General features: G+C 44.8%; 1 protein-coding gene across 3 annotated transcripts in view; it reads right to left on the bottom strand.

Moving 5' to 3' along the window:
- Positions 1-20,364, bottom strand: part of TSNARE1 (t-SNARE domain containing 1) — a 1,194,676-nt gene that overhangs the window by 594,654 nt on the left and 579,658 nt on the right. For all 3 annotated transcript variants that reach the window (XM_078686668.1, XM_078686667.1, XM_078686669.1), the window contains one exon: positions 1,593-1,662. In XM_078686668.1, coding sequence (XP_078542794.1) covers positions 1,593-1,662 — 70 coding nt within the window. The remainder of the gene's footprint in view (positions 1-1,592; positions 1,663-20,364) is intronic.

The following is a 20,364-nucleotide window of genomic DNA, read 5'->3' as shown; positions in this document are numbered from 1 at the left end:
GCGAGGCGAAACCTAAAAACCGGATCCCAGACTTCTATTACGGTGAAGCGGTACTGGGAAACAAATGTTAAGTCACATAAACAGTACAAAATGAAAGCAATAAAGGCAAAAAAGGCAAAATATCCTATTTTAGCCTGCTCTCCTCTTCTGACGTGTGCACACTCTGGCCCTTCCCCAAGGTTAAATAGCATGCTACAGCAAAGATCCAGTCAGGCCAATACCTCAAACTTTGACACATGAAATAAAAAACGTCTGAGTCGCCACAAATAGTTCCATGTGACAGAAAAAAAGAGAATTCGTGTAAGGTAAATGCAACCGCATTAACTGCATGTTAGGCCTTCTTCGTAACTATGGTAACAACTAGGTAATGGTCTATTCCTCAAGTACTTGAGTTTAAGTGGTTACTGGGCTACCTAAGAATACATTAATACAAAAGTAGAACACGCTTTTCTGTGTAGAATTTCTTATCAATGTTATTAATATGCAAATGCACGTTTATTTACCTCCTAGATACATGTTACTGTGTTAAACTTTTCGTTTCTTAGAGCTTTGTGCAGCCCCGATGGTCTGCTCATGGGTCAGAGAGGTGAACAAGACATGGACACAGAGGAAAGTAGAGGTCACAATAGCAGGACTGTGTATGCAGTGGTCTCTCCAAAACGCTAGAATCTCCTTAAACAGAGTGATGGAGCATTGGGGAAGCAGGTTGAAAGTGGTGGACCAGCAAGCAGGGAGGGAGCAGGCGAGGTTACAGAGTCTGGTGGAACAGAGACTATAATAGGGAGCGAGGCAAGAGGGGACAGAGAGAGCAGGAGGACAGGTAAAGAGACATGGGCAACAGTGAGAAGTATCAGGCATGGCACAACGTTAAAATGATGGTACTTTGAGGGATAGTAGTGCTGGTCAGTGAGCCTCTATCCATGTTGCCGACAGAGACTTTTGCACACCGAAGAGGTAATTCACCGGCTTCCCTATGAATACACTTTGCTATAGCTTTTCTGTCCCAGTCTGCATCAGACTGGGACAGAAAATAAGCCTGGGCGCCAAAATAAATGTGACCCCTGTTAGTGAATCAGATAGCTAAAAAAAAAAAAAAAACACACATTCGCAATTAACTGCAGTTTTGAAGCTGAAAGACACACTGTATATGTGTTTTGCAAGGTATAGGAGCCTGGATGCATTTGTGATTCTTTGAAGCAAGATTTGTGGGAATATCTGGAAAATCAACAGTAAAAACCGGCCCACCAGACCATAAAACAGGCCCACCAGACCATAAAACAGGCCCACAAACAGACAGAATCCTGGCCCATATACTGACTTCTCAGATCAGCCCTTCGGACGTTGCCAGATTGCCCTACAGGCCAGTCCGACCCAGATTCCACCTAATTTAGGACAACCAGACTGCGTGGCCACAATAGGTGAATATGCGAAGTGCATTGTGGGAGTGGCTCCCCTTTTAATGTGTGTCACAACGGATTCACATTCTGGTGCCAACAACAGTACCAGCGCTCTGCATGCACAAACCACGATTTGCAACAAAACTATTGACGAGAAAAATGACCCCGAAGGTAAGTAGATGAAAGGGCACTCACAGGCCGTCGCGCAGCTCCTGGGTGTCGTTGGGCGTCCCGAGGGACCGCAAACTTCTTTCCAAGGACGTCACTGTGAAGAGGAGACAGAATGAGCTGACAGACTGTTGCACTAAATAAAGCAAAGCGACCTTTCCCATCATACCTCTGCAAATAATGAAATCAGGGACAAGTGTATGTTTGTCACAGCTGTCAGGGAAAGCCGAGACCGGATATTGTTCTTACTCCCTGCTTGATTTCCTGAGGGTGTGCGAGGACCTCTTGGAAGGCTGCCATTTTATTTTATTTTACCTGAAGGGCTCGATTCCCCTTCTCGAAGGGCACTTCTTTCCGTCTGAGGCTTTTCAAACTGCGCTGTTGTGCTCTAATAGTTAGGCACATACCAAACTGTCATCTTTCACATGTAACTTTATTTTTGTTGGTATTCTAAAAGGCTCAGTTTAATCCACGTTCCACTCTCTTTGCTCAAAGCAAAGGGAGATTTAGATGTTGCAGTACTTCTCACTTTTGGAAGTGGGAATAAGCTGCCCAAAAAGCCATAACTGACCCCTTGGCTAGAGAACATAATAGTAACCCACTCACAAACTTGCAATCCGTAGGATTTTTCTACCAGATGTGTGGTCCTGGTGCGCTTCTGCATCAGAAAGATTTGTTTTAATGCAGAGACCCTGCACTCAATTTCAGTTTATTTTAATACATGGAGGCTTGTAGGACAAGTTACTTACTTATCTGGTAGAGATATAATCTAGCCACAGATTCCTTACCTTATAATATTCAAAGCGTCAAGCTGGATCCGGAAGACTTAAGCAATACCCTTTTGTGCCGGTAGGCGGCATTGGTCGGTTCAGAGTGGAGTCATCTGCATCGTCTGCGCTGGAAGGGACATCCACGTCACCTATGTAGGCGCCACCTCGGCGTGCTGAGGTTAGTTACTTTTTTCACGACTTTCCACGCCAGTAGCCCAGAGCCAAGAAGTGCACTGACAGTGGTGTGCTTAGAACTAGGGCACTGAAAGGGATCAGCCCTGACCCTAAAAACCTATCCACAATGCGGGGAGGATGGGCGAATCAGTAAGGAATCTACGGCTCGATTATGTCTCTACCAGATAAGGCATTACCGAAGGTAATTAACATGTCCATCTGACAGACATCTAACCGCAGATTCCTTACCTTAGAATAGATACCCCAGCGAGTCCATCCCCGGAGGGACTGCGGACAAATTTAGATCAGGAAGTCCTGCAGGACAGAGCGGCCAAAAAAGCCATCCCTGCGGACTTGACAGTCCAGGCAGTAGAGCTTAGTGAACATCTGCAGTGATGTCCACATAATTGCTTGACAAATGTCAAGAATTGTAACACTACGTTGCAGCGCTGTGGTCGCAGCCGTAGCTCTGGTGGAATGAACTCTTAAGCCTTTAGGAGGCTGTTTCTTGGCCAGAGTGTAGCACATTTTGATGTAGGGAACGACCCATCGCGATATAGTCCTCTTCCGCTCCGCACAACCCTTCTTTGATCCAATGTACCCCATGAAGAGTTGGTCGTCCACCCAGAACTCTTTAGTGCAGACAAGGTAGAACAACAACGCTCTTTTTGGGTCCAGATTGTGGAGTCGCTCCTCCTCTTTAGAGTGGTGAGGAGGAGCATAGAAAGCAGGCAAGGTTACTGAATGCCCCACGTGGAATGGCGTTACCAGTTTCGGTTAGAAAAAGGTCCTAGTGCAAAGCACCAGCTTATCAGGGACGATAGTGGGGTGAAGAGGTTTGGATGTCACAGCCTGCTATTCGCTCACCCTCCTGGCAGAACTTACTGCCAATAAAAAGGGTGTTTTGATGGAAAGCAACCGGAGGGGGCAGTTGTGCAGAGGTTCAAACAGAGCACACGTCAGGAAGGTGAAAACCAAATTAAGGTCCCACTGAGGCATGATGAATGGGGCAGTAGGAAAAATATGTACAAGGCTCTTAAGAAATCTGTGTACAAGTGGGGATTTAAATAAAGAGGTCTGGTAGCCTCAACAAAACAGAAAAGACCGAAAGGTACACTTTACGAGTGTCCATGGAGAGCCCTGCTGAGCAAGAGTCAAAATAAAGAGAAAGACTTGAGCGAGGGAAGCAGAAAGAGGAACAATAGACCGTTCTGTCAAATATTTTAACATTTTCAGCCACCAGCAGGTGTACACAATCTTGGCAGAGGGACACCTGGCTGCCAAGATCACATATCAGTCTTTGAGAGGAAGATTGAATGCTGTCAACTGCTGCCGCTCAATCTCTATGCAAGAATGCGTAGAGTTTTCTCCAGAAGTTGATCTTCCCGAAGGGGCAGCCTGCTTGGAGGAGCGATGCTAAGTTGGAGAAGTTTGGGATACCACTGTCTGTGCCCAGCCTGGAGCCACAACAATGACTTGGGCCTGGTCGCTCCTGATCTTCTTGAGAAGTCTGGGCAAGAGTGGTATTGGCAGAAAGGCATACAGGAGGCCTGAGCTCCACTCTAGATGAAAAACGATGCCGAGCGAGTGCCACCTTGGAAACTCCAGCGCGCAAAAACTACTGACATTGCGTGTTCTTGGCTGAGGCGAACGGATCTAACCAAAGCACTCCCCACTTCTGAAAGAGACCTTCCGCCACCTCTGGATGGAAACACCATTCGTGATCTGCTAGGCATTGATGGCTGAGTTTTTCCGCCCTGTTAAACAACCAGAGAAATGCCCTGCCGTTTCAGCCATGTCCAGAGGAGCAGAGCCTCTTGACAAAGGGTTCACAACCCCACCACGCTTGTTGCAGTACCACATGGCAGTAATGTTGTCAATGAACACCTGAGCGAGCTTTCCCTTTTTGATGGAAGGAAGAAAAGCTTTCAATGCAAAGCAAATCTCTCGGAGCGCCAACAAGTTGATGTGGAGTCCGGATTCCGCCAAAGACCGGAATCCTCTGATCTCCACCACTCCCAGATGGCTGCCCCATCCTAGGAGTAACACATCTGTCACTACTGTGAGATCTGGTTCGGGAAAGGAGGGGCGTCTGCCTCTGATTCAATCGCAGTTGGTCAGCCACAACTGCAGATACTGTTCAGTTCCTTCCAAGATATGGGCCATGTCAGAGAGATTCCCCTGATGCTGCGCCCACCGGAATTTCAGGTCCCACTGCGGAGCCTGCATATGCCATCTGGAATGTGTCAGTAGCAGGATGCAAGAGGCCATGAGGCCAAGAGGTCCGAGAGTCAGTCTCACAGAAATCCAGGATATAGGGTGACACATCGTTATCATTGCCTGAATATCCTGGACTTGCCACTCGGGAAGATAGACACGAAACAGCACTGTGTCCACAACAGCTCTAATTAAAGGGAGCGCCTGACAGGGAGTCATGTGGGACTCTGGCACATTGATATTGAACCCCAGAGAAAACAGGAGATTTGCCGTAGTCTGGAGGTGGGAAAGGACAGTCTGGGTGACTGCACCTTCAACAGCCAGTCATCGAGATAGGTGGAAGACTGGCACTCATGATCTGTGCAGTTAAGCTGTGACCACCACCATCACCTTGGTGAACACCCGAGGAGTGATGGTAAGGCAAATGGGAGTACTGTGAAATGAAAGTGCCTGTGGCCTACCGTGAACCACGTATATCGCTGATGGGCAGGCAGGACGGGAATGTGAAAATAGGCGTCTTGCAAGTCCAAAGCTACGAAACAGTCTCAGGGGTCTAGGGCAGATGAGACCTGAGCCAGAGTGAGTATTTTGAATTTTTCCTTTTTGAAGAAGCAGTTGAGGGCTAGCAGATCTAGAAAAGAACGAAGTCCCTTTTTCAGGACCAGGAAGTAGTGGGAATAGCAACAGCCGCCTACTTCTGGCACTAGAACCTTCTCTCTGGCTCTCTTGGCCAAGAGAGTCCAAGTTCAGGTAGTACTCAGTCAGCCCGTTGTAAGTCGGAGGCATGGAGGGCGCGGTAGTCCCAACGGGGAGGGAGTAGCTCCTTAGGACTATCTGAAGAACCCACTTGTCCCATGAGATGAATTTTCCAGTGGTGGAGGTGATGGCTGATCCTGACACCAACTGGCTGCACATGATTTTGAATGTCCGGACTAGGAAGGATTAGAGGCTACACGGGGTGAAGTGGACTGACTGGACCTCTAGCTGCCTCACCCACATGGTCAAAAGAAGCCACGCCCACGGCCACAAAGAGGTTGCTGAACTTGCGCGGTCTTGTGGCTAGTATATGGCTGGTGCAGCTGAAAGAACCTGCCGGGGCCACGAAAAGAGCAAAAAGCAGACGGGGAAAGGTCCTCACCAGATGGCCCAAAGACTTGGCCATACCCTGCGAGATCTTAAAGTGCCCCATGGCCAGGTCTGTCTTGACTCCAAAGAGACGGGTGTCATCAAAGATCATGTCAATAAGGTAAGCCTGGCAATCCCCTAAAAAGCCAGAAGTCCTGAGCCAGGCGTGGCGTTGAACAGCCACAGTCGAGGACATTATTCTGTCCAGCGGTGGTGTGAAGCCCACAACAAATGGGGAACTTCAGCTGCATCTCGCCTGACTCATATCGCTTAGGAAAGAATGGCCTGGGCCTCCACCAGGACATGTGGCAGCACTTGGCAGCACTTGCACAACCGTTTCCCACAAGTAGTGGCCATAACGGTCCAATAAGTATGCAGGGTTCACTGACCCAAGGCTGCTGGAAGAAAAAATCTTCTTGCCTCAACTATCCAGCGTTTTGGATTCCCTGTCCGGGGGTGCGGAAGGGAACGTGCTTTACGAGGGAGTGGCCTGACCCACCAAGCGCTCTCGGGGGTATGGTGGGTGGTGCGGAAATTTGGGTCGCACTGTGCAGGGCGATGATGGCAGGTGACTGTCCTATTCCCAGGAGCACCTGGGCTTGGACCAGGTTCCCAGAAGGACATCAGTCAAGGCCTTGTTAAAAGGCAGGAGGCTTTCTGAGGAGGAGACACCCGGCTGCAGGACCTCTGTCAAGATGTTTGCCTTGACTTCCACCAAAGGAAGTGACAGTCCAGAACCTCGGCTGCCCTTCTCACAAGCATAGTATATGAAGCTATCTCCTCTGTAGCCACGGAAGGGGGAGAAAGCAGGCCAGAATCTGTGGAGGTATCCAGTCCACTGGCCTCACCCAATACCTCATACCAGTCCATTTTGTGCTCAGGCTGGTCTAGTAATGGGTCCTGCAACCCCTCCCAATCTTCCTCTATTGCTAGGCCCCCGAATTAAGTCTGAGGAACCGACCTAGGACCCAAGGGTGCCATCGGCACCAGAATCGGCGTCGATAGGCGCTGATCCGGCTCTGGGTCATCTGGGATGAGAATAGGGCTGGTGACGTCAGAAGTCTCGGTGCGGGGGTCGGCGCCGGGTAAAGTCACAAGAGTATGACTTGCGCTGGTCCAGATCCACCACTGGATTCCTTAGGGGGCCTTGGCGCCAGAGCCACCGGCACGGAACCCGATGGAGCACACCAGGAGGATCAAGTCACCCAAATACGAGGCACATGACGTCATAGAATTCTTTCAGCAGGTCGGGGCGGCTCCGGCTCCAGGAAAGGCAGGGAAGCGCAGAACCGAGCGCTGAACGAGGATCAGAACGTCAAGCCTCCTCTGTCACATTGGCCAACTGATGGGGTGAAGTGGAAGCACGCTTCAACTTCCTTTGTTTCTTATGCCTCTTACCTGACCGACCGTATGACTTCAAGAGGGAGGAGGACTTCAAGCTCCTGGTGGGGTGCCCAGACCTTCCTCTTGACTGGAAAGGAGACCTCCAGGGTGAATGGCATGGAGTCGAACGCCGGATCACAAGCAGCTTTTGGGACCACTCCTTCAAAGACTTCAGAGTCATGGCCCAGCAGTGGGAGCAAAACTTTGAAAAATGGTCGCACTCCCTTCTGGTGAGGACAACACCTATTACGCAGCACGAAGCCAACCGACGCCACATAACGCTGTGCAAGGATATTGCTCAAGAAAAAGTCTTCCGAATCCAGCCCGATGCCTTGGATATTCTAAGGTAAGGAATCATGCCGCTAGATGTCTCTTATCAGATATCCTTGTATAAACGCCTGTCTCTAAATTCCATGTAAGATGTGAATTGTGACATTGCCAGTCCCCTGTAATAAAGAAATGATGCTGCTCAACTGTAATAAGTTATTATAGTTGAGTTCTGACGTCACAATACTTGCTGCCAGCAGTTATGGGGCAAGGAAGGTCTCGCAGCATCATTAAAGCTGAACTTTAAGAAACAAAAACGAAATGTAATTAAATTCTTATTATCTGTTTATTTCTAAAACAGAGTGATGAGAAGAAACAAGATATTTACAGCAATATGTTTATTTTTTGCGCACTAAAGATCATTAAGGGAAAAATAGAATCTTTTTTCTGCATCGTTTGAGTGCCAGCATTTATTTAATGTGACACATTACACCTATTTTAACAACCCTTTGCAACAAATAATGAACTGCTTTTTGGTGTGTTTAATATTGCTTTTATTTTTCATGTCTGCAATTGTACTATCTATTCCAAATAGAAGAGCAAGGCATCAAATATTTAATGTAAATGTAAATGTAAATGTAAATGTATTTCGATTTATATAGCGCACGAATCACCCAGGGGTCTCAAGGCGCTTGCTTAGGGAACCCGTCCTGGTATTCCCCTGTGAAATACCCCGGCAGGGTATACACAAGGTGAAAGCCAGGCATCCCGCCGCGAGGGGCCGTAGTGGAGATTAAGCAAGCTATTGCCCAGAGTCGCAGAGTGTGACCCCGTGAGTTGAGTAGGCACCGGAGCGAGAATTGTCAAGTACGTGGAATTTTTGAGCCCGAGACCCGCCAAGGCGGGGAATCGAACCCTGGTCCACGGCCGATCTCAGCTTCCGGGTCTGCCGCCTCTAACCACTGAGCCACGCTTCTCCACCATTTAAGCGTTTTCTGGAAAGGGTCATGGTGGGACCATTTATTATAAGGAATAAAATACCCTCTGTAGTACATTAAAAGGATACTTCAAGTCACCTAGAAATCCCAGCACCTTATTAAAGAACTCTGAAATATGGTCAGGGAACTCCCCTGTGACTTGCAATATCCTTATAATGTATGTCGGGGTACTTTATCCCATATATTACCTCACTGTCCGATTCCATTCAGAACATCAACCATGGCTTTCTTACAATATCTGGAGGCACATTCGAGTCTTCTGAAACCAGGGATACTACACATTATTATAGCATTCATTGATCTACCAATCAAAGTTATGCAGGTGAACCATAGAGAAGTTTGGGGGATTGCAGTGATCAGAAAAGAACTGCACTTTATACTGCTCAGTTTTTGTCCTAAACAAACTTGACACACGTTGTTTCAATAATCTTAGAACTGGGTTTATTCTCATTCTTTCAAGGATAGTGTTCCTCAAATCTGCACTATATCATCCGAAGGCAGAAATAGGATTTGTCCGACTGGGTCAGGAAAATCAATTTTAAGCCAGAGCCAACTTTGTAATGTGGAAAAATACAGGAGCAAGGCCAGAATGCATTTTTGGTATCCAAAATACAATGTTTGAGGCATTATAGTCTAGTATTTGTCTTGGCATCCATGATGATTGCAGGCATCAATCAACGGGAACTCTTACTTGATAACTTTATCCAAGAAGATCAGCTTAAATGGTTGCAGCATTTAAGCTTTCAAACTCAGAAACTGATAGCTGTGATGTTAAATTCTTTCAGCGTCCTGAACTCTGTTGCTTATTCAAGTTCCAACCATCGTAATTCTATCCCCTGACATCAGTAAATCAAAATGTCAGCCCTTGCTAATTTACTTTAGTTACAGTACTCCTACAGCACAACATTAACACTACGGTCTCCTGGTGCTGAAACATTAAGGAAGTCCATATTTACTCAACAGTGGCTATTGCATGAAACAAAAAGTTCTGAGTTTCTTCCTGAATGGAAGTTAAGAGGAGGTCATTTTTAACTGGGAAGTCAGTAGGGAAAATATTTCCCATCTTAGGAGGATTTGTTAAAACAATGTGATACTGCTTGGTCTAGTGAGGCTGATCAAAGATCACATGTGGGATCAATCCTTCTCAATTGGGCTCTCTGGAAATGAGGGGACTTTCCAAACAGACCTTTTATGCATCAAATAGAAGGTTTTTCAATTAATTCTCTTAGAATTGGGCTACCAATGTAATTTCTTGAGACAGGTTTCGCTGTAGCATAAGCGGGAACTGAAACCACTAGCCCGGAGGCTTGATTTTGAATTGTTTGAAGTTTCTGTGATTGTATATACTAAGACAGAGTGAATTTAGAATTACTTTATTGTACAGTTAATTAAAACTCACAATATAAAACTTACATCGTTAAAATTGTTATAAACTTAAATACACACGTTGTTAAAAGGGAAAGATAATAAAACCATATAAAGTCATCATTCTCGATTGCAATGTCTGTAATCCACCTATAAAGTTAAAAGTATGACTCAATGTGCTAGTGCGTGGGTTGACTTGGCGGGACCTTGGCAGACTGTTTCTTGGTTAGCAAATTGTTGCATACTGTTAGTCACTGCGCCATGTGGTTGGTTCATAAGTCTTGTGGACACAATGTCAAAGAACTTCGTCAGTCTACAATTTAGCTGGACCTCTTCAGGTTTGAGGCATATCATCACAGCTTGCCTGCAGCTTGTTATACCTTTTTGATTTCAAAGTGATCGAAACAGGGCACGCCTTATGTCTATCAGGTTAGGGCAGATGCAGATTATATGCATTAAATCCTCATTCCCTGATCTGCTAAGACGGCAAAGATGAGCGTTTGGCCTCCTTTTCCATGGTGCCAAGTGAGGTAGAATTGGTAGAATTCTGAAACGCAGGTTTAGAAATGTATCTTTCCGCGTGAGACCCTTTTTCAGGTATTCCTGCGGTTTCAGGGCGTTGTAGTCTTTCAGCACGGCCCATCCATGTGCCCTCTTGGCCAGGGTTTCTTTATCTTCAATAGATGATATCAGTTTAGTAACTTTTGTTACCACCTTATTGAAACTATTGTCAGTTGATGATTTCCAAAGGCTAGTTAAATCCAGATGTTCCAATGAGTTTAGAAGGTATTTCTGGGCGGGTGAATTTGATCGTATTGACAGTTTTGTCCATAGATGAGCGTTTAGGGTTCCTTGCTTCGCGCCCTTGATTTTGCGCCAGCATTTTATGTAGGCGCCTCTCCTCTCCACCGTTTGTTTTTGGATGCCAAATTCGAGGCGGATTTGGGCAGGAGATACATAGTTTGGAAGACGTAAAATTGCCCTGTATGCTCTGCTGATTATTTTGTCTAGAGCATTAGCGTCTTTCCCTTACATGGGTTCACTGCCGTATGTAAGCATAGGCTGTAGGCGTGCTCTAATCACCTGTAGGAGCGGGTCAAATGATCGATCGGGGAGAACTTTCTTTAATGGCTTCATTGAGAAATGGAATGTAGTACCCTTCCGTGTTATAGCCTCTAGCTGAGGTTTGAAGGAGCCTCTGCTGTCTAATAATACGCCAAGGTATTTATAGTTGGTGACTCGGTCCAACCTCTGTCCGTCCAGGGACCATGCCAGTTTCTTTGATTTGTTGTAATTCACTGACATAACTTTCGTTTTAAGTTAATCTTCAAAGCGTTGTTTGTTGAAAATTTGTTAGTGGTGTCCAAGAGATGTTGCAGTCCCATTGGGGACCGACTTATTAAGACCAAGTCATCAGCGTATAGGAGGTTTGGTAACGAGATGTCTCCCAGCCGTGGCGCGTGAGTTGGTTTTGTCCAATTCTCCAGACAAGTCTACGAAGAAAAGGTTAAACAACATAGGGGCAAGGACGCACCCTTGTTTTAGACCTTTGGTGGTGGTAATTTGCCTAGAAAGGTGCATCCCGCTACCAAGTTTGATCTTGACCCAGGTGTTGGTATGGAGTAGTATCAACTGCTTCAGGAGTGGCCCCGGTATCCCCCACTTGTCCAGTTTCTGCCACTAAGAGGTACATTTGTTAAATTGGGAGCCTATTATAGCAGCCGCTGATGTTCTTCAACCCTCCAGAGAGAGAAAAGAAAGGATTTGTCTTTCCTTGTGCTTATGTAGAGTTCAGGAGGAGACTGAATCACAGACTGAGAATGCATCTTGAATTTGAACTTTACTTCAATAACAAGGCTTTTAACATTGGATCATGGCTGAGGTAATAAGCCGTGGGTGGATGGCAAGAGAGAAAGCAGAATAGTCATTTCTTACCACTAATAACCAAGCTTTCTCCATTTGAAGTTTCAACTAATTGCCCTCCAGCTTTTGACGACACTAAGACAACCTTTTAGAGTATCGGGATTAGCATTAGTCCTTTTCAGACAGAATATAAATACCGTATCATCTGGATATGTAAGGAATTTCCATCCCAAACTTCTAATTAAGTGTGCATTGTGTAGGACATACACATTGAAATAGTAATGGGGAAACAATGGATTCCACAGAAGCACCAGTATTTATAGCGGAAGGGAGGTCATATGAATGTTTGTAACACCTCTCTAGGATTGGTCTACCAAGAAAAAAAGAACCACGACAGAGCAATTCTGGCAGTGTCACAACTAGAAAGTCTATGATCAGAGTATTATGGTCAATGGTGTCAAATGTTGCCACCGTTCCAACACAATAAGAGCACTCATGTTGGTGTCAGTCGACAGGTAAACATTATACATGAGCGCTACTATAATGCAGAGTCAGTGGTTTTATTTGAATGATAACACTGTGCGTCATCAAGAACACGAGGTTGCTCGAGGAAAGTTGATAACTGCTTAGGTGCTTAGCTTTCAGATTATTTTGTTTGTAGCTGGCAGAAGGGCACTAGGCCGATAATTGGATATCATTTCAGGATTTAGATTAGACTTCTTTAAAAGGGTTTGACTACCTCTAGTTTGAGTTCACTGGGACTATCCTTGAACTCATGGAATGATCAACAATCTAAAGAACAATCTTTCCTAGTTCTGGGATTTCCATATGTAGAATTGTCTTTATATAGATATATATATATATAGCAACTGGGTCAATGGGAGAGTCTGATTCACAGTTCTTTATGAATTGCTGAACAGTGTCAAGTGACCAATTATGGAACTGATTCAGCGAATACATTAATGTTTTCCTAGGATCAGTGTTGTATGTTAAAGCTGATGAATTAACTTTTATAATGGTGCATATTTGAGCAATTTTGTCAACATAGTGATTGGCTAGTTCATTACAGACATATGGGTATCTATGGACTGAGGAGCTAAATTTGAAGCACTGGAAAGGTTATCAATCATTTTAAAACTTTCTTTTAGTTTATTTTCATGAAGGAAGTAAACGGTGGTGTAAAACTCCTCATGGGTAGTTTAAATAGCTACTTTTAAGAATAAGACAGTTCAACTTTATAAAATGATTTAGGTTCAGAAGAGTAACGAGATCAAGAGTTACATTCAGCTTGTGTAACCTCGGGTATTCGTTTGTGTGGTGTTGCTGTGTACCAAGGCGAAGATTAAGATTTGGCCCTGTGCCTTTGTTTGAGAATTTGTGCTGTAGTATCTGCAACAGAAGTGGACCAATGGATATCATTGGAGTAGTAGGAGGCGGGACAATCAAGTACTGGGCTGGGGGAATGGAGAGAAGGCTTCTATCGAAGGACATGACTGACCCTGTGCCATGGTGTGGACATAAGCTATGGTTTAGGAGGTGGCCTAGGCTTCTGCATGTTTTAAAGTTTTGATGTAATAGAAAAATGGCCTGTCCAAGAAAGTGGAGAAAGCAGTATAGAATTAATTTGTTCTGGGGAGCACAGAATGCATCCAAGCTGTGACCAGCCACAAGGGTAGATGCATCAATAATTGACTCAAACCACAGTCACTACAATGAGTCAGTAACCTGGCTGCTATCGGGTCTTCGATTTTCTCTAGGTGTAGGGTGATGCAACCCAATATTAAGCATTTTTTTTATCAGCGACAGACAGAAACTGAATCATTAAATTCAAGTATAAAAAAGCAGGAGTAGTTGTGGGCGATACATTAGCATTATTGAAATGGAGTGGTAAGAAGAAATTATAAAATAAATTCGCACAATTTCAGAATCCATGTCTATAAGGAATCAAGTATTAAAAGCTTTGAAGCAGTTCAAAAAAAGAATTGCCACTTCCAGCCCTGGACGATAATGTCTACTAAAGGAGTAACCCCTGTGCTCTATATCGTTGGAACTCAATTTTTGCCCCTCTTTGAACCAGTGATGCAAGTTACACCTACCTGGAGCAGGTAGGTCAGCTATTTCAGTGGCACTTTTAGATCTGGAATGTACATTGATTAGTCCACATTTAATGTATTTGAAAGGGCCAGGACTCGAAATGGGTAATAAAGGAGAACATTAAACATTTGTTGCAGTGTGCGATTCAAGCCAACTCTCAGCTGGATATTATGGTAAAAAATATTTAAAGGTGAAATACTTAGAATTACTAAGAGACGGAGTAAATTATCGTGGTTGTAATAAAATTACAGTTGCAGACAGGCATAGTGTCCGGTCCCTGACCCCAGTCAGATCTAGATGGGTTTGACCTTGGTGCAAAAGCACAAGATGCTTTTTTAAACAGAGGGCTCCGCATATGAGCCAGGACACTAAAAATCGACGTGGCTTTGCTTACACCTCCTTCCAATACGGCAGCTCAGAGTGAGGGGGCAATGTAATGAACATAGGAGTTGCAGCCTCTGCTCCGTTGCTGTAGCTTCCAGTAGAGTTGCCTCTTACAACTAATACTTAAGATAGGTTTTAAAGTTCCATTTCTAGTCAGTCTGACAGGAAGTTTTATCGCTTAAAAATACCCAATTACAAGTTCCTATAACCGTAGTCTGTTACTTCAAGACTTGGTGCCAAAGATTTAGAAAGTGAGAAAAAAAACCTGCTAAAATCCTTTTAAATTTAAGGGAACAAGACATCAGAGTAAAACTGCAATGTCAAACTTGGTGATATGAACTTAAGGCAACATATTTGTCAATCCTACATCACATTTGAATTCTAAAGAGTTTAATCAGCGACAGGTTGATAAAATGCTACAAAGAGTTTTCATATTGTACTACTAGGTCAGGGTTTGTCAAAGAACACAGGTAAAGCAATGGGCCGAGTTACGTGGAAATCAAAGATAGCATTTTGTAGAAAATATTCATACAGCTTAATCTCTACTGTTGCTTTCTCCTTACAAGTAGACACTTCTGCTGGAAAGTAAGATATTTTTCAAGATAGAAACTCAATACACATATGTAGATATATAAATTAAATAGCACAACAATATACAGCCAAGAAGAAGCAGTGAGGTCTGACAGGAGGCTAATTTCTAGTCAAACTCTTCCTAAAGTATTCACAACTGGCAAGCTGATAAATACACCAAATTGCATACAAAGCCACAAAATGAACTCTAATAGATATGCTTCAGCCATGTTTTGCATTCAAAATGGACTAAAAGGTCTTAGAAGTTATATAACCCTAGTGACCGGTCCACCTTAACACCTCTTCGTTGTAGAAATGTTTCGAGTAGCTCACGATCTCCTAGAGCTCCCGAAGAATGATGTGGACCTTGAAATCTCTTCAAAACAGTGCGGGAGGCAGATCGTTTGCGTATAATGTGGCAAAACTGTGGAACTCCTTGCCTTTACACATTCGCTCTGAAGCCAGTATCCTGCCTGTTCATAACCTCTTGAAAACCTGGCTCTTCCTACAAACAGCCCCATCAATTCCTATTGGTCGTCTGCCTGATTGCTAGCGCTGGGATGCCTGAGGGTAGCTACGCGCTGTATAAATGCTTAATAATAATAATAATATTTTTCTGGCAGACAGATTAAATTTTTTCATGCAGTAAACCTGTGCCATTGGTTGTCTCACACGCGATTTATGTTGTGTTTGCGTTCCTCACCAAGAGTGTGTGAAGATCTATTGGGCGGTGTGGTGTACTAATACACCTAACACTACTAGACGATTATAGTTGTTGGCTGCAGGCTATTTTCACCTGCCCCAGTGGGGAGACTGCCTACAGGTTTCCATTGAACATTTGTGCAGAATGTTATGACTGAGATCCTGATTTGGCTTGATTGTATCGGAACAATGGCTGGCTTGGAAGCAACTAAGGTGCTCACCCCTCCAAGGAGGAAATGGATTGCCTGCCCGGCTCAAAGAACCCTGTGCTTTGAGAAGCAGAAACAGAAAGGGATCCACCACCTAAGAGTGGTTGTTTCGCCTTGAGAGGGCTGCCCTTGAGCAGTAGCTCACTAAAAGGCAAATGCCCTTTATTAGGATTTGTGTCCTCTCAAACATCTGGGGCAACTTGCCCGGACATTTTATCTGGAAAACTATCTGGCCCGACAAGCATGTCCAGTATCTACCTTTATATTTTCTCTTAAGGGTATGGATTCTATTCTATTACACTGCTGAGCCCTCTTGAGGAGGAGGAGGCAGGATTTGCACTGACCAGGCCTAAAACCCAATGTGCCCACAGTGCCATGAAGTAATATAAACTCAATCGTTTTATATGACAAGGTTACATGCTATGTAACGTGATAACTATTTAGATAATAGATACAACAGATAAAGACAGCTAGAAATATATTTTGAATGAGATTAACGAAAAATACCAATGTCAGAAAAAGGTTACATTAGAATGTAAGCGAGCGTAAGCAAGTTCAATCAAAGTATTCATATAAGTTAAATCAAAGTATTCATATAACTTAAATCACAGAACAATTGCCCGAGGATGAGCTAGATATTTTATACACCATTATTGCTAGTTACATAGTAGACATTGTACGATTGGCTGGTACTAAACATACTACTTTCATAAGAGTCTCATTCTCGACAACCGAACAATATATAGTTGAAGACTGCAATCAAGCACTGTCAAAATATCCATGAGCGGTGATAAAAGAAATGTGTAGGTTATTGTTTATATAGAACTAAATACGTTGAATTCTATATTTTATATTTTAGATGGAAGCAACATAATATGGAAAGCGTGGACTATTTACCAAAATCAGTGATATATGCCTAAATTGGTCCTATAGTTTTATGCATCTCTGTAAAAGAAGGTTCTTTTAAAGGAATGAAGGAAATACAAAATTGTGAGGTGTTACTCTGCTTTGTCATTTAGTTCTAGTTCTACTGTATAGAAGCAAATAATCCATTTACTTTCTCCCGTCTTAGGTTAAAGTTCTCTGTTACCAGCTTGCGATGTCTTTGTTATTTGGTCTATTGTGCAAAAAGTGTTAATTTATTCTTATATTCTTGCTTCTGAGTCTAGTGTTCCGTCAAAGTTAGTTTTAAACTTGTGTTTGTGTGTATTGTCATACTGCTCCTGCATACATGAATTCAATAGGCATACTGTGCTTCAAAAACAGATCATTTATAGGAATAAGGGGAGAGAAGGCACTAATGTACAGGGTCCAAAAAGAAGATGGGATGAGCAGAGTTCTCGAGCCAGCCTGGCACAAAAGTTGTTGTCTGCCAGCAACCTTCAGCCAACGCCTCGCTTCAACCACTCATACAGCTTACTCTGCACAAGTCGAATTTCAATTCAATTTGAGCCAAATCAGGACAAGTAGCTGTGGCTCAAAGAAAGCGCTTTACTGTTTTTTAAACGCCTCGTCTACACACCTGCGCTAACTTCCACTCTAACTGAAGGGAGATGAAGTGTCCATGTCCCTGAATATTTAGAAAAGTGGAGAAGGTAAAAGAGTACAGGGATTGGATCAGCAACACAGTAATCAGACGAAAGAACACAAACATTGATTAAAAAAATAAATAAATAACAGTAATGGGAAGTTGCATACCATAAAGTCATAAAGTATTGAGTTATCCAAATAGTAACCCAGTCACTTTTAACCAAGGCTGTTTCCCATTATCAGCTTGAAGTACCCTGACACTTAAGGGAGGGGAAGGAAGTTGCTTTAAAAACTGGTAAATGAAACTTGCTTGTCGGCAACGTGCCCATACCTCACGCATCTCTACTATGCATGCATGGGTACCAGTTCAATTTCTACGACATGGTGATTTGGCGAGGACTGTGTTTTTGATCATGGTAAGGGTGTACAATTTTAGAAAATATCTACTTGTCCAAGAGACTGGATGGAAAAAGAAAAAACACTTGTCCCTTTTGGTGCAGTACACTGAGGTGACACATTATCCGAACATTTTCATTATATCAAAGCTCTCAATATGCTAAGACTCACAGCATATCAGGGCTTGGATTTGAAGAAGGCTGTGGGAACTCGAAGTACGAGGGAAGCTAGTTCGAAAAATGCCCTGTGAGTCTGTGCACTACAAACATACACGTTTAAGGGTATTCACCAGCTTCTCTCCAATTTCTTCCCACATTGGGAAATGTTTACAATTAACTTATGAGAAAGGCTGGAGTAAAATTTCTTTTCATGGTGGGAAAGAAGGCAAATAAGGAAAGTGAAGCTGCATTTGCTCAGCATGTTTTTTTTTGTGAGCATATATGAGTGTATATTTGCACACACAAAAAATGCAAACTACGAAGGATTGCTAGAATATGGGTTCCAAGGTAGACTTTTACATACCCGAAGTCCTGAATCTGCATCTAAGAAAGGTAATATAGCTGCGGGTGCAATTTTTTGGGTTTTCCTTAAGAACTGGACCCCTACTTTATTTTCATGCTTCCCATAAAGGTTGTACACGAATCTCTGTTGTTAATCTTTTTTTTAATATTTGCATTCATCAAACGAAAATTAAACACGAGGTTAGCAAAACAATATTTTCAAGTTGCACATTTTTGTGTGCATTTTATTTTGAAACCAATCACAAGTCTTGCTTGTATGCTTCTGTATGTTATTTGCATATAACCTGGGAGAAATCTGGGATCGATGCAAGTATCCTCAAATTATTACATGTGTACATGTTTGTAAATTGGAATTCCGTTCAGTAATGCAAGTCTGAGATCATAGTTCAAAACATTTACCTATAGTGCTAGTCTTAATAGTAAAGGCTTTTGCATTAATCAATCAATCATAGCATTTGTAAAGTGCACTACCTACCCGTGAGGGTCTCAAGGCACTAGGGGTGGGGGGCAGGGGGAATGGAGCTGCTACTGTTCGAAGAGCCAGGTCTTGAGGAGTCTCCTCAAGGTCAGGCGGTCTTCGGTCTGCTGTAGGCGGATGGGGAGGGTGTTCCACGTCTTGGCGGCGAGGTGGGAGAATGATCTGCCGCCGGCGATCACTCTTCAGATGCGGGGGACGGAGGCGAGGGCGTGGTCTGCGGTGCTGCCGGGCGGGGGTGTAGCGGCTGAGTCGGCTGTTGAGGTACGATGGTCCGGTGTGGTGGAGTGCCTTCTGTGCGTGCGTGAGGAGCTTGAAGGTTATCCTCTTGTCGATGGGGAGCCAGTGCAGGTCCTTCAGGTGGGGTGTGATGTGGCAGGGGATGCGTTGGAGTCATTTCAGGAGTTTGGCCGGGACTCCTGCGTAAAGTGCATTGCCGTAGTCCAGTCTACTGCTGATGAGGGCCTGGGTGACCATCATTCTAGATTCGGTGGGGATCAACTTGAAGATCCTGCGAAGCATGCGAAGGGTGTTGAAGAAGGAGGAGGAGATGGCGTTGACCTGCTTTGTCATGGAGAGTGTGGAGTCGAGGATGACCCCTAGGTTTCGTGCGTGGTTGTTGGGTGTGGGGGGTGCTCCTAGAGCCTTCGGCCACCAGGAGTCGTCCCAGGCCAAGGGGGAGGAACCGAGGATGAGGACCTCCGTCTTGTCAGAGTTCAGCTTCAGTTGGCTGTTCCTCATTCAGTCGGCGACGGCCTTCAGTCCTTCGCAAGGGTTGGTTTTGGTGGTGTGGGGGTCTTTGGTGAGCGAGAGGATCAGCTGGGTGTCGTCTGCGTAGGAGATGATGTTTAGGGCGTGCTGCTGGGCGACATGGGCGAGCGGTGCAATGTAGACGTTGAACAACATTGGGCTGAGGAATGAGCCTTGAGGTACGCCGCAGATCTCGGTGGCTTTAGAGCGGAAGGGGGGGGGGGGAGCTGACGCTCTGGGTTCTCTCGGTGAGGAAGGAGGTAGTCCAGTCCAGAGCCTTCTCTTGGATTCCGGCGTCGTGGAGGCATGCTCTTAGTGTGCGGTGGCAGACTGGGTCGAAGGCGGCTGACAGGTCCAGGAGGATTAAGGCCGCGGTTTCTCCATTGTCGAGCAGGATCCTGATGTCGTCGGTGGTGGCGATGAGGGCAGTTTCGGTGCTGTGGTTGCTGCGAAATCCGGACTGGGACGGGTCCAGGATGTTGTTCTCTTCGAGGAAGCTGGTCAGTTGTTTGTTGACGGCCTTTTCGATGACCTGTGCCGGGAACGGAAGCAGGGAGATATGTCGGAAGTTCTTGAGGTCCTTGGGGTCCGCCTTGGGTTTCTTTAGTAGGGCGTTGATCTATGCGTGCTTCCAGCTGTCCGGGAAGGTCGCTGTCTCAAAGGAGATGTTGATGGATTTCCGGAGTGGACGGTGTTCATGATCTTGATGTTGTTATCGTCGTTGATGTTGGTCCAGGCGAGCAGGTGGTTGGTGCTGGTTGTAGTCGTGGGAGCGGGGGTATTGGATTTTGCCGAGGTGGTGACGGTGTCGAAGCTGTTTTGGATGTCTGCGATCTTGTGATGGAAGAAGGTGGACAGCGCGTCGCACATGTCTTGTAATGGTGGGATGTTGTTGGTGTTGGGAGCTGGGGTTGGAGAGTTCCTTCACGATGCTGAAGAGCTCTTTGCTGTTGTGTGCGTTGTTGTCTAGGCGGTTCTGAAGGCGGATATGATGAGTTTATGGTGT

The sequence above is a fragment of the Lissotriton helveticus genome, chromosome 4_1 (genome assembly GCF_964261635.1).
Source record: "Lissotriton helveticus chromosome 4_1, aLisHel1.1, whole genome shotgun sequence".
Classification (NCBI taxonomy): Eukaryota; Metazoa; Chordata; class Amphibia; order Caudata; family Salamandridae; genus Lissotriton; species Lissotriton helveticus.
The sequence above is the reverse complement of the archived record's forward strand: the minus strand, read 5'-3'. Positions and strand labels throughout refer to the sequence as shown.